This window comes from Gouania willdenowi, chromosome 5 (assembly GCF_900634775.1).
Source record: "Gouania willdenowi chromosome 5, fGouWil2.1, whole genome shotgun sequence".
Classification (NCBI taxonomy): domain Eukaryota; kingdom Metazoa; phylum Chordata; class Actinopteri; order Blenniiformes; family Gobiesocidae; genus Gouania; species Gouania willdenowi.
This window is the reverse complement of record NC_041048.1, coordinates 42,593,045-42,608,672: the sequence shown is the minus strand read 5'-3', so window position 1 is coordinate 42,608,672 and position 15,628 is coordinate 42,593,045. Positions and strand designations below refer to the sequence as shown.

Here is a 15,628-nt window from a genome sequence, read left to right as displayed (position 1 = left end):
ACATGACAGTTATTAAAGTAAATCCTGTTTTCAGTTGTTTTCAGTCATTTTAATTTGAATACATCATGTTTTTAAGCTTATTGTCCATTGCTTCATCATCACACTTAATCTCCACAGTCACAACTTATGAAACATAGAGGAATCTGTTTTATAAAGAGATTAACATTAAGCATTATTTAGGTCAGTCTGTTTTAATAACTGTGAACTAAGTGAAATATTAATAAAAAGTGAATTCTGGTGCAGATACCACAGCACTGATAGAAACACAATCTAACAGAAATGTTTAGTAGTGAAGCTGAAGATAAAGAGATAATCTATACTGTACTCTAACACATCACTGATGAACAACTAAACGTACATTATTATTGGTATATACAGTAAACAGGAAACGTTTAATAGGAAACAAAAACAATAAAATAACACATTTAAATGCAAAATGTTTATCTGTATTAAAACCAATGCTGTCTTTACATATACAAAAGAGAAAGATTATATAAGCTACATTATGTTACACTGTACAGCTGAACTGTTGAAGCCTGAGGAGAAGACGTAGAGATGACTCAGCAGGAAATCACTAGAGCGTTGAGCGACTGCTGACTCTGTTTGTTCTCCAAAGGTTCTCCACACGTCAGAACCTCACAGGCAGCCAGTTCATGATAGAGAGCATTCAGAACCTCCAGGATGTGAGCTTTACCTGGAGGAGGAGAAGAAGAACATGTGAACATCCTGGAGAGAGAACCTGAACCACATGAAGAACCACGTGATTAAACAGAAAATAATCATGATACATAGTGCACGCACACCAATGACCCCCAGCTTGTTTCATCTGTTGATGAGAATGAGAGTGTTGACCCTCCATCAGATATAATGTCTATTACAAACACCAACAATCTATTATTACGGTTCATTGTGTGAGTCATGACTGTTCACCTTAAATTAGAGAATATTGGGATGAAAGATTTACTAACTCTAAAACTGAAAGTTTGACCTGATGGTGGCGCTGTAGGAAAGGTCAAAGGTCATATCATCACCACAATCAATAGGGTTCAATAATGTTGTCAGTAAATATGAGAAGATTTGGATGAAAACTATTCAAAATAAATAAATTGTAATATAAAAGTTTATCCTGATGATGGCGCTAGAGAACATTTCATGGTTTTATTATCAACACTTATTTATGATTTAACAAATAAACAAAGTGTCTGACAGTAAAACTTGGTCAATAATTTACTGAAATAAATCATTTTCTGAAGGCAAATATGTGTGAGTGATATTTAAACATAATAGGAGGATTTTCTGTACGGTGACCTTCAGAACCTTTAAATAAAATGTATTATGATTATGATTATGATTATGATTATGATTAGTTAAAACCAACCGTGCTGTGGGTCACTGCAGGACTCCAACGTGCTGAGCAGAATCTTCCCCAGAGACCTTCTAGAGACGTTCTGAAAGCAGACGGAGCATCTCTGTAAATCTGTTACACTAGAGCTGGACAATAGATCAGAAAATATTAACATTTATCAAGTTTTTCTATTTTGGCGATTTCAAAAATTATAATATCGCTTATATCAACATCTATATATATATATACAGTATATATATTTTTATAACTTATTTAATTCTAAAAGACTTGTTTTAGGAGTCGCTGCTTCAGTTATTTCTCAGATCATCATGAAAAAATCAGTTTGATAGATTTTAAGTGTGTCCTAACCCAGACCATCCCCTAAACATCCACACTACAGAACTCACTCACACGTGCTGTCCCTTAAAGGAGAAAAAGACTAAAGTGCGACATTTTCTGCAGATTTGCATTTGTTAATAAATGTGTCTGAGTAGCATTTAGCATCAATAAATAAAACCCAGAATTCTATTTCTTTGAATTTAAATTATCGAGATTTATTTTCTATATCATCAATTTGAGAAAATATATAGATATGAGTTTTGGTCCATAATTACCTGATGATGATGATATGATGATGATGATATATGATGATGTGATACATGATGATGTGATACATGATGATGTGATACATGATGATGTGATACATGATGATGTGATACATGATGATGTGATATATGATGATGTGATACATGATGATGTGATACATGATGATGTGATACATGATGATGTGATACATGATGATGTGATATATGATGATGATGATATATGATGATGTGATACATGATGATGTGATACATGATGATGATGATATATGATGATGTGATACATGATGATGTGATACATGATGATGTGATACATGATGATGTGATACATGATGATGTGATATATGATGATGATGATACATGATGATGTGATACATGATGATGTGATATATGATGATGTGATACATGATGATGTGATACATGATGATGTGATACATGATGATGATGATATATGATGATGTGATACATGATGATGTGATACATGATGATGTGATACATGATGATGTGATATATGATGATGATATATGATGATGTGATATATGATGATGTGATATATGATGATGTGATATATGATGATGTGATACATGATGATGTGATACATGATGATGATATATGATGATGTGATACATGATGATATGATATATGATGATGATACATGATGATGTGATACATGATGATGTGATACATGATGATGTGATACATGATGATGTGATACATGATGATATATGATGATGTGATATGATGATGTGATACATGATGATGTGATATGATGATGATGTGATATGATGATGATGTGATACATGATGATGTGATACATGATGATGTGATACATGATGATGTGATATATGATGATGTGATATATGATGATGTGATACATGATGATGTGATACATGATGATGTGATATATGATGATGTGATATATGATGATGATATATGATGATGATATATGATGATGTGATATATGATGATGTGTTATGATGATGATGTGATATGATGATATATGATGATATGATGATATATGATGATGATGATATATGATGATGTGATATATGATGATGATATATGATGATGTGATATATGATGATGATATATGATGATGTGATACATGATGATGTGATACATGATGATGATATATGATGATGATATATGATGATGTGATATATGATGATGTGATACATGATGATGTGATACATGATGATGTGATACATGATGATGTGATACATGATGATGTGATACATGATGATGTGATACATGATGATGTGATATATGATGATGTGATATATGATGATGTGATATATGATGATGTGATATATGATGATGTGATATATGATGATGTGATACATGATGATGTGATACATGATGATGTGATACATGATGATGTGATACATGATGATATATGATGATGATATATGATGATGTGATATATGATGATGATACATGATGATGTGATATGATGATGATGATACATGATGATGTGATACATGATGATGATATATGATGATGTGATACATGATGATGATATATGATGATGTGATACATGATGATGATATATGATGATGTGATACATGATGATGATATATGATGATGATATATGATGATGTGATATATGATGATACATGATGATGTGATATATGATGATGATATATGATGATGTGATACATGATGATGTGATATATGATGATGTGATACATGATGATGATATATGATGATGTGATACATGATGATGTGATATATGATGATGATACATGATGATGTGATACATGATGATGATATATGATGATGTGATACATGATGATGTGATATATGATGATGTGATACATGATGATGATATATGATGATGTGATATATGATGATGTGATACATGATGATGTGATATATGATGATGTGTTATGATGATGATGTGATATGATGATATATGATGATGATGATATATGATGATGTGATATATGATGATGTGATATATGATGATGATATATGATGATGTGATACATGATGATGTGATACATGATGATGATATATGATGATGATATATGATGATGTGATATATGATGATGTGATACATGATGATGTGATACATGATGATGTGATACATGATGATGTGATATATGATGATGTGATATATGATGATGTGATACATGATGATGTGATATATGATGATGTGATATATGATGATGTGATACATGATGATGTGATACATGATGATGTGATACATGATGATGTGATACATGATGATATATGATGATGATATATGATGATGTGATATATGATGATGATACATGATGATGTGATATATGATGATGATACATGATGATGTGATACATGATGATGATATATGATGATGTGATACATGATGATGATATATGATGATGTGATATATGATGATGATATATGATGATGATATATGATGATGTGATACATGATGATGATATATGATGATGTGATACATGATGATGTGATATATGATGATGTGATACATGATGATGATACATGATGATGATATATGATGATGTGATACATGATGATGTGATATATGATGATGATACATGATGATGTGATACATGATGATGATATATGATGATGTGATACATGATGATGTGATATATGATGATGTGATACATGATGATGATATATGATGATGTGATATATGATGATGTGATACATGATGATGTGATATATGATGATGTGTTATGATGATGATGTGATATGATGATATATGATGATGTGATATATGATGATGTGATATATGATGATGATATATGATGATGATATATGATGATGATATATGATGATGTGATATATGATGATGTGTTATGATGATGATGTGATATGATGATATATGATGATGATGATATATGATGATGTGATATATGATGATGTGATATATGATGATGGATATCTGATGATGTGATACATGATTGATGTGTACATGATGATGATATATGATGATGATATGATGATGTGATATATGATGATGTGATACATGATGATGTGATACATGATGATGTGATACATGATGATGTGATATTGATGATGTGATATGATGATATATGATGATGTGATATATGGATGTGTATATATGATGTGTGATATATGATGATGTGATACATGATGATGTGATACATGATGATGTGATACATGATGATGTGATACATGATGATATATGATGATGATATATGATGATGTGATATATGATGATGATACATGATGATGTGATATATGATGATGATACATGATGATGTGATACATGATGATGATATATGATGATGTGATACATGATGATGATATATGATGATGTGATACATGATGATGATATATGATGATGATATATGATGATGTGATACATGATGATGATATATGATGATGTGATACATGATGATGTGATATATGATGATGTGATACATGATGATGATATATGATGATGTGATACATGATGATGTGATACATGATGATATATGATGATGATATATGATGATGTGATATATGATGATGATACATGATGATGTGATACATGATGATGATATATGATGATGTGATATATGATGATGATACATGATGATGTGATACATGATGATGATATATGATGATGTGATATATGATGATGATACATGATGATGTGATACATGATGATGATATATGATGATGTGATACATGATGATGATATATGATGATGTGATACATGATGATGATATATGATGATGTGATACATGATGATGATATATGATGATGTGATACATGATGATGATATATGATGATGTGATACATGATGATGATATATGATGATGATATATGATGATGTGATACATGATGATGATATATGATGATGTGATACATGATGATGATATATGATGATGATACATGATGATGTGATACATGATGATGTGATACATGATGTGATACATGATGATGTGATACATGATGATGATATATGATGATGTGATACATGATGATGTGATACATGATGATGTATGATGATGATATATGATGATGTGATATATGATGATGTGATATATGATGATGTGATACATGATGTGATACATGATGATGTGATACATGATGATGATATGATGATGTGATACATGATGATGTGATACATGATGATGTGATATATGATGATGTGATACATGATGATGTGATACATGATGATGTGATACATGATGATGTGATATATGATGATGTGATACATGATGATGTGATATATGATGATGTGATACATGATGATGTGATACATGATGATGTGATACATGATGATGTGATATATGATGATGTGATACATGATGATATATGATGATGATATATGATGATGTGATACATGATGATGTGATATATGATGATGATACATGATGATGTGATACATGATGATGATATATGATGATGATATATGATGATGTGATATATGATGATATGATACATGATGATGTGATACATGATGATGTGATACATGATGATGTGATACATGATGATGTGATACATGATGATGTGATACATGATGATGTGATACATGATGATGATATATGATGATGTGATATATGATGATGTGATATATGATGATGATACATGATGATGATACATGATGATGTGATATATGATGATGTGATATATGATGATGTGATATATGATGATATATGATGATGATATATGATGATGATATATGATGATGATATATGATGAAGGTTCTTCCTCCACTAACCAGCTCTCTGAGCTTCTGGAGCAGCTGTAGAACGTCCAGTATGATGATGTGTTATGATGATGATGTGATATGATGATACATGATGATGTGATATATGATGATGTGATACATGATGATGTGATACATGATGATGTGATACATGATGATGTGATATATGATGATGTGATACATGATGATATATGATGATGATATATGATGATGTGATACATGATGATGTGATATATGATGATGTGATACATGATGATGTGATACATGATGATATATGATGATGATATATGATGATGTGATATATGATGATATGATACATGATGATGTGATACATGATGATGTGATACATGATGATGTGATACATGATGATGTGATATGATGATGTGATACATGATGATATATGATGATGATATATGATGATGTGATACATGATGATGTGATATATGATGATGTGATACATGATGATGTGATACATGATGATATATGATGATGATATATGATGATGTGATATATGATGATGTGATACATGATGATGTGATACATGATGATGTGATACATGATGATGTGATACATGATGATGTGATACATGATGATGTGATACATGATGATGTGATACATGATGATGATATATGATGATGTGATATATGATGATGTGATATATGATGATGATACATGATGATGATACATGATGATGTGATATATGATGATGTGATATATGATGATGTGATATATGATGATATATGATGATGATATATGATGATGATATATGATGATGATATATGATGAAGGTTCTTCCTCCACTAACCAGCTCTCTGAGCTTCTGGAGCAGCTGTAGAACGTCCAGTAGTTTCTCCTCCACCAGAGAAAGACGAACCCTCTCCGTCTCCAGCATCTGCAGCTCCATGTGGAGCAGCTCCGTCTCCTCAGATTTCTGCTGCAGCTCCTGCATCAGCGACTCCTTCACCTGTGAACATGATACACGTTAAGGACCAGGACCATGTGAGGTCTCTGATAGCACCACCATGTTTATATGTGTAGAACAGGTCAGAGCACTGTATGCATTACTACTATCACTATAAAGTGTTATATGACTACGTATATTACGTTAAAAAATCTCTCACAATTAAAATCTCAAAATGAATAGTTAGTCAAATCTGAAATATTAAACACTGATGTAAGGAATCATCTCACACGTAGATATTATGTAACATTTGAAGTTACTTTCTTTAGCTTTTTGAATGATATTTTTCAACAGAAATAGATTAGATATCTACAAATGTTAAGTACCTTTCTAATATATTATATCTGGCATTAATAATAATAATAATAATAATAATAATAATAATAATAATAATAATAATAATAATAATAATAATAATAGACTGGTTTATTTTAAAATGACTCAGGTCACCTTTAATAAAAAAAAAAAAATCTTTATTTACATCATTAAAAGTTTACACTATTAAACAATCATTTCGGCAAGAGAAGTGGAAATATATTCAAGTAAAGTAAATATAAATAATAATAATACATAAATAAATCAGTAAATACTTAACAAAGCTCTGTGATTTAACTTCCTTCCACTCATTTTAGTTCAGGAACCAAATACAGATTATTTTAATCTCAAGTTTATCACAGATTATAAACAAGTATTTTCAACAATAACATGCATTTCTTTGACTTCCACCTTTAAATGATACATAAAGTATTTAAGGCACCGTCAATATCCAAGCATTTAGTGACAGAAATCAGTGCCTGCAGGATCTTCACCTAAATTTACTTGATTTTGTTATTTATTTGTATTCAATTTAGGGAAATATTGTGGAATAATTTGAAATAAATTGCAGCATTCTTGGAAAAACTGAGGTTTTTCAACAATTTGCTTTTTAAAAATGATCGCCATCATGTGATATAAACGTGGGAAAACTGTGAGTGCTGGAAAATATTGTAAAGTTTAATTGAGTTTGTGTATTTTAAAGTCCTCCAATATCTACAACTGAATTATAATTTATTTACACTTTAATTTTTCATGTATTTTCTATGATTTTTACTTTGTCCTGAATTGGCCCCCGGACCTCGAGTTTGACACAAACTCTGGATCGTATACATACTACTCACACACACACACCCAAAGCGGTTAGCAGACGCCTCTGAGGAAGACTGGCAGTTGGTATTCAAAACATGTCAACAGATCAAATTAAATTTCCTGAAAACAGTTGTGACTAAATAAAACCATAACTTATGAGGTGCCCTCAGCGTGATGGAGGTGAAGGTCAGTGGTACCTGGTCCATGTCTATCTCTGTCTGCTTCTCCTTCATCTCCAGCTGTTTGTGTAACCTGGTCACTCTCTCTAACAGCTCCAGAACAGCACTGCAGCTCTCCTCACTCCTGGAGCTTCCAAAGCTGGAGATCAGCTTCTTAAACGCTTTGTCATCACACCTGTCATCATCACCCCATCAGAGAAGAAGACACAGTCCATCACATCACAAACCAAAAACCAAGATGTGTCATCCTAACAGTAGAACACAGCTAGGTAGTGATAGGCCTCACCATTTAAAGACGCCTTTGGATTGGTCAGTAGCACCAGAGGTGTGTTCCATAAAGGAGGTTTAACAAACTCTGAGTTTATCCATAAACTCTAGGTCAACATACCCTCCATGGTAAACTCTGTGTATCTGATTCTATTACAGCTGGTATGAAGTGGATCAATCAACTCTGAGTATGTAAACCTTGGGTTACTGACGTGCACAATAAAAAGCCATCATCAATGGATCGAAGATGACTCGAGCTGCCATGGCAACCACCCAGAAAATAGTGATTTATTCACCGTAATGGGTGAAATAAGCCGTTGTTTGATGAATATGATCCTGTTCTAAAGGTGTGTTCAGTCTTCAGTGATTATAGTGATTAAATCACCTGTAATTAATAACACTTTATGATCACTTCATCACTTTATCTCTTCAGTGACGTGATGAGTGGTGAATAATAATAATAAAATGTGTCTGAGGAGACGTGTCAGCATCATAGGATGTCTGCATAGAGAGTCCTCCTGTTACACTGGATATAAACACAGTGACTGATACTTCATATCTAATCATTTATATTGATTTTAATGTAATATTATCACCAGATTCATCTCTACGTCCTAAATAATGTCATAAAAAACACTGAAGTGGGACGTGAACCCATGACCCATCACTTCCTAGAGCAGCATCACAATTCACTGTGACATCATACCTTCATAGATGTATGATCTACAGATTTAACTGTATAACAATAAAAAACAATAAAAGTGTATTAATTTAAATGATCATCTCCTCCTTTATATTATCTACAGGTTTGTATTCAGGTAACTTTACTACAGACGTCAGTAGATGTTTTAATGTAGATCAACCTCTCAGTGTGTTTCACTAAATGATCTACATCTACAATGTTAGAAAGAAAATTAGTTAGCACAAAAAAAAAAAAAAAACATAAATCAACACAACATTATTAATGATGTGAACACGTCTGTGGTGTGTGATGTCACTAATGTGTTTCAGAGAAAAGTTAAGGTTCATTAAAGTGTTCAGGTGGGCGGAGCCAGGTAGAAACCCAGGGTTTCTTTGATAAAACCTGTCAGTGACCAGGTTTAGTTCATGGACAATGTTGCTATGGTAACATACTCAGAGATAAACAAACCTCACGTTTATGAATGAGATACTCAGAGTTTCCCTCATTTGAGCCTGAACATACTCAGAGTTTGAACATAACCTACTTTATAGAATAAACCTCTGGTAGACTATAGATCAATCACTAGCTGGCTTTCCATTACATGTTTTTTTCAAAGTCTAATGTGTTTCCATTGAGCTTTAACATTACATTTAATATGAAAAACCTCCTCGTGGAAAAATAAAAACTTTTTCTAAAGTTAGGTGTTTTTATTCAGATATTTACATTTTTCAACAGTAATAGAAACATCTCCCTGACACAATGGTGTCTTTGCTTTATTTAAAGTGAAACAATGTCCAAACATAAGACAACTCTGTGGGTTCTAAACTCATGGGTTGGGACCCAAAAGTGGGTAGCAAGCCTCATGTTTTTACCAGGAGAATAAAACAGTGCCTTTACTTTGAAGGAAACGTAGTGATGGCAGTGATTCAATTTTTTTTATCAAGTTATCACATGATGTACATTAGATTCAATTTAAAAGTTGTGTATAGTGTCTAATTTCATTCAAAATGTGCAGCATTATAATTTAAAGTGTGATGTCTATGTGCATTTATTTTAACAAGAACCAGAAAAACTATATTTTATATAAACTTCAACATAAAAAGTAGTTTATTAGAATCTAAAATAAAGCAGTTCTACGGCAAAAACAAACCAAAATAGTGTAAATACAATAAATCAATGGTTGATACCTGTCTCCACAGCAGGACAACCTGGTGAGGATGTTCTTCACCTCGTCCACCTGTCTCTGCTGATCTCCTGTCCATTTATCGTCCTCTTCATCAGACGCAGCCTGGCCTTCAACGGATCTAAAGAGCTGCTCCTCCACTGGACACACAAACACATCATCGCCATGACGACAACATCTGACACTTATTCAATCAAAGGCAGCCCTACGGTAAACATAGTTACCTCTACTCAGTAATCTCACTTCATAGAAACATTAAAGTATTGTTGCTTCAGCTGCAAATCCCCCAAACTATGCAACTGGATCAGTATATCCTGGATCAGTATATCCTGGATCAGTATATCCTGGATCAGTATATCCTGAATCAGTATATCCTGGATCAGTATATCCTGAATCAGTATATCCTGAATCAGTATATCCTGGATCAGTATATCCTGGATCAGTATATCCTGGATCAGTATATCCTGAATCAGTATATCCTGGATCAGTATATCCTGGATCAGTATATCCTGGATCAGTATATCCTGGTATCTCTCCATTAGCTTCACCAAACCAAACATTCTCTGTCACAGAGCAGCTGTACTACGAAGCAGGATATAAACACGTTCACTAACCCAGGTGATTAAAACAGACTAGTTCCTGGTTCATACGCAGAGTTCTGAAAGAAAAGCGAGTCTTACTCTTGTCTGGAGCTGCCTCGGCTCGTCCCGTTGGTGAGCAGCGATCGTGTCGTCTGTCAGAGCAGCACCTCTGCCCTCGGCTGCTGCTGCTCACTCTCAGCGACTGCTCTGCTCTGATGCTGCTCGAGTGAAGCCGTTTGGAAAAATCAGACCTGAAAGGAAAACAAGTCAAACAGTTTGTTCTCTGCGACACATAGATTCTTGTCAAAAATATAGAGTTAAAAATATAGACCGTCTAGAGATGCACACCAACCACAATGTGTGTAACATAAACAATAATGTAAAATGATTTGAAACATAATTGTTAATGTTACTACTACTAAAATGTTCGTCAACGCATTGTTTATGTTGTAAATTCCTGATAAAATCTTTCTGCTTTGTTTTCACTGCAGTACCATACATGAACAGCTGGGGCACTGTTGCTTCTCAGAACAAAGTGTTTTTATGCCCCCCATTTAATACTGCCTGGCACCAACAGTAATACAGTAAATACTATTTCATGGCACAATAAATATTTGCATATTATGTAAATTAATATTGACAATTGTATTGTTTTGAATTAATTTGGAAAAACTGCAATGCTCCACCTGCCCCCTTTGTGTAAGCTTCTACAGTATGTTACACTGTGACAGTAAAACAAAGTGTTCCTCAGACCTGCACAGAAAAGTCTGAGAAAAGTCCACATCCAACAGAACAGATCATGTGACACAGGGCGGCGTGCGTTACGCTACATCTACGAGCTCCATGATCATTTTATAGAGGCCTGTGATGTTGGAGGGCGGAGTAAGTGGAAACAGACTTCAGAAGTTTTATTGTGAAGTGGGTCAATGCTAAAGCTGATTACATGATGTTTTTTAAAGGTGAGAATAGAGCGCTAACATGCTAACATGCTATCATGCTAACATGTCTGTGATAAAAAGCCAAAGGCTGCCACTAGCTGTGTAACGCTGTGAGGTTTCTAGGTTTTTTCTCTCCGTCTGCTCTGCTGTGTCCAGGGAAATCTGAGAACGAGTCGTCATAAATCACAGGGTAAGTGTTTCCAGATGTTGAAAAAAAAGGAGCAGGAAGTGAGCGCGCTCAGGGCGATTGACCGTTTGCAGGCCTGAGGCTCAGCGTGGAGTAAAAAAACATTAAACATGCTGGTCAGACTGACCACGGTGTGTGTGTGTGTGTGTGTGTGGGGGGGGGGGGTGCAGCAGAAGACAGGATCAGAAGAACAACAGGTCGTCATGGAGACCTTTGGACCCCAGAAAAAACTTTGTAAAAAGCAGCATTTGGTGAAACTAAGTGTGTTTTAATTACAGCTGAGAAAGAACAAACAATACTGAAGAACACATAAAGATACACACACCAAACACACATCAGACACACACATATACAAGGAAACAAATCGACACACAGGTACATACAAAGATACACACACAGAAAAATACACAACGACACACAAAGAGACACAATAATACTGTACAATGACACACATCTAAACAAAGATACACACATCAGACATACATCTATAGGCCACATAAACACAAAGATACACGTCTATAGGACATATATCTTCTTTATTCTGTAGAGATGCACTCACAGGTTCTACTGAGGTCTGTTCTATGGAAGCCGTCCGCCAATCCCCACCGGTTGCGTTTTGAGTGTGCCACGACGAAGTCCGGTCTCAGTCGACATGATGTCACAAGACCGAGGAGTTCTTGCAATATTTACATAATCGCGCAAGAACGCGGTATGTGTTATAAACACAACAACAAACAGATGACGTACCGTGACCACTAGGGTTGGGTAGGCACGTTGCAAATCCAGACCACCAATGACAATTTCATATGTTTCTCCTGTCAAGTGTTAATTCAATTTAAATCAACTTTATTTGTATAAAGCAATTTCCAACAAAATCATCTCAATGCGTTTATCAAAATATAAAATTCATAATAAGAAAGAAAAAACCCAACAAGATCCACATGAACAAGTATTTATCATCTAACAAAATCACCATCATAAACACCATTAAAGAAACATAAACATTATTTACTATAGCCTCCATACTCTCCAACAACATATATCTCATGACACGACAGCACATCTGTTGTTTGTGTTGGAAACACAGAAACAGAGAAAATAACAACAACAACAACTCAGAACATCCTCAGTGAGGAGCATCCACAAAGTCAATCCTTCCTTTTGTTCCATTCACTGTAGAAAGAACCAACAACTCTTAAAGTCAGTATTTTAACACAAAATAAGCTATACAAATAAATATTGATATAGGTGATATTGTAATTTTCTATATCAGCAAAATAGGAATCTCAATATATTGCCCAGGCCGAGTGTGATCTCAGTGTTCGACACTCATTTAAACATAAACATACACTATATCAGTAAGAAAATTATCCTCTTTTTAAAAATCTCTTCATAATCAAATCAGAGGAAACAGAAGTTAACAATAATTTGTTCTTCTAAAATATCTGTCTTTAAAACAATATTAAAAAGTCTCAGAGCTCAGATTAATAAATGAAGTCCGTCATCCAAGTAGTGACAGTTTACAGCTTGATTCTGTGGAGATATGGACCAGATGACGGAGAACTGTGGAGGGTCATTAAGTTCTCCAATAAATCAGAATGGTTCCATTAGATGACTGGAACCAGTCTTTAAAGCTCATCTGTCCAAATATGGCATTGGTGACACTTTCGGTGGGAAACCTAAATATTCCATGGATTAATAAACTAGATGTTTGTCTCTTACTTCTGCTGTTGTTCAGTTTGTCACCAACTTTAATTAAAAGAACTGTTGATTAAAAGCAAACTAGAAACAGAAGAAGAAGAATCAGAGCTCCACATAGACTCAAACATCTGCCTGATGTTTCCCTCTGCCTTCATGTGGCTAATAAAACAGTTACACAATCACATGCTCTCATTATTAAATACTGTATGTGTGAGTGTGATATAAATCAGCTGAGCCTTTGAGGCACTGCTTTGTTGTACTGTAGAAAGTTAAAACAGACCAGGTTTAGGTTCATTAAATCCATATATAGATCCACTGGAATCAAAGGCAGCGTTTGGTCAACATTAAATCCAGGCTTGGAAATAAATAATGAATAAGAAGATAAGCACAGAACAAAAAGAAAGAAATGCTGTAAACGTACGTGTACAGAGGTTGGTTTGGTTGTTTGGGATCAAACTTCCTCCATCTTCAGCTCCACAGTCAGATCGACCAATAACAGCCTTAGATCAGACACAATGTCTGAGCTTTTAAAGATCAGTTTAAATGAGAAGGTTTCATCATGGCCAGCAGGAGGAGGAAGACTAAGCTGCTCTTTTCTCAGGAAGCATATTCATGATGAGTGAGGGCATGGTTACAGGTTCTCCTTCAAGGAAAGTCAGAGAAAACCTCAGAATGATCCAGTTTGGCTTCAGAAAGATTTAGAAAAGCATCATCTGTGAGATCTACAATATTTATTGGAAATGTAGCATCAGCTTCACACAATGCTGTAGGTCTTATAGTGAGTCTGAGGAACAGTGTGGAGTCTTGTAAAGACCACATAGGTCTCTACATGTGTGTCCCCCAGCAGGGGAGAACCAAACCCTTTAAAATGTCATTTATTATGCAGAATGGTCTGATAGTCCTCTTCATTTGGTCTGTGTGAACACAAACCACGTCCAGAGCGGATCAAACAGGACAATTCTACAGTGATTGTATCTGTGGGTCTCAGAGCGTTTCTAATCAAAGTCTAGAGTGATTAGGTTCAGTGTGAACACAACTGCTCTCAGAGCAGATCAAACACAGGAAGTATCAGAGATTATGTAGAGTGCACGGCATTGTGGGTGATGAGGAGACCCGGTGAGGGCCCAAACCAGAGCTTTAAAATCAGGACAACTTGTTGCTGCTCCATTGTTGAATGTTGGTAAAGAACAAAGAGAGAAGGA

At 34.2% G+C, this 15,628-nt stretch overlaps 1 protein-coding gene across 1 annotated transcript in view; it reads right to left on the bottom strand.

Annotated features, from left to right (window-relative positions):
* Positions 1 to 283: 283 nt before the first annotated feature.
* efcc1 (EF-hand and coiled-coil domain containing 1) overlaps positions 284 to 15,628 on the bottom strand; it is a 30,200-nt gene continuing 14,855 nt past the window's right edge. The window contains exons 3-8 of the mRNA XM_028447196.1: positions 11,700 to 11,851; positions 11,024 to 11,159; positions 8,906 to 9,062; positions 7,428 to 7,586; positions 1,379 to 1,448; positions 284 to 694 (exon numbers count right to left, since the gene is read on the bottom strand). Coding sequence (XP_028302997.1) covers positions 561 to 694; positions 1,379 to 1,448; positions 7,428 to 7,586; positions 8,906 to 9,062; positions 11,024 to 11,159; positions 11,700 to 11,851 — 808 coding nt within the window. The 3' untranslated portion in view covers positions 284 to 560. The remainder of the gene's footprint in view (positions 695 to 1,378; positions 1,449 to 7,427; positions 7,587 to 8,905; positions 9,063 to 11,023; positions 11,160 to 11,699; positions 11,852 to 15,628) is intronic.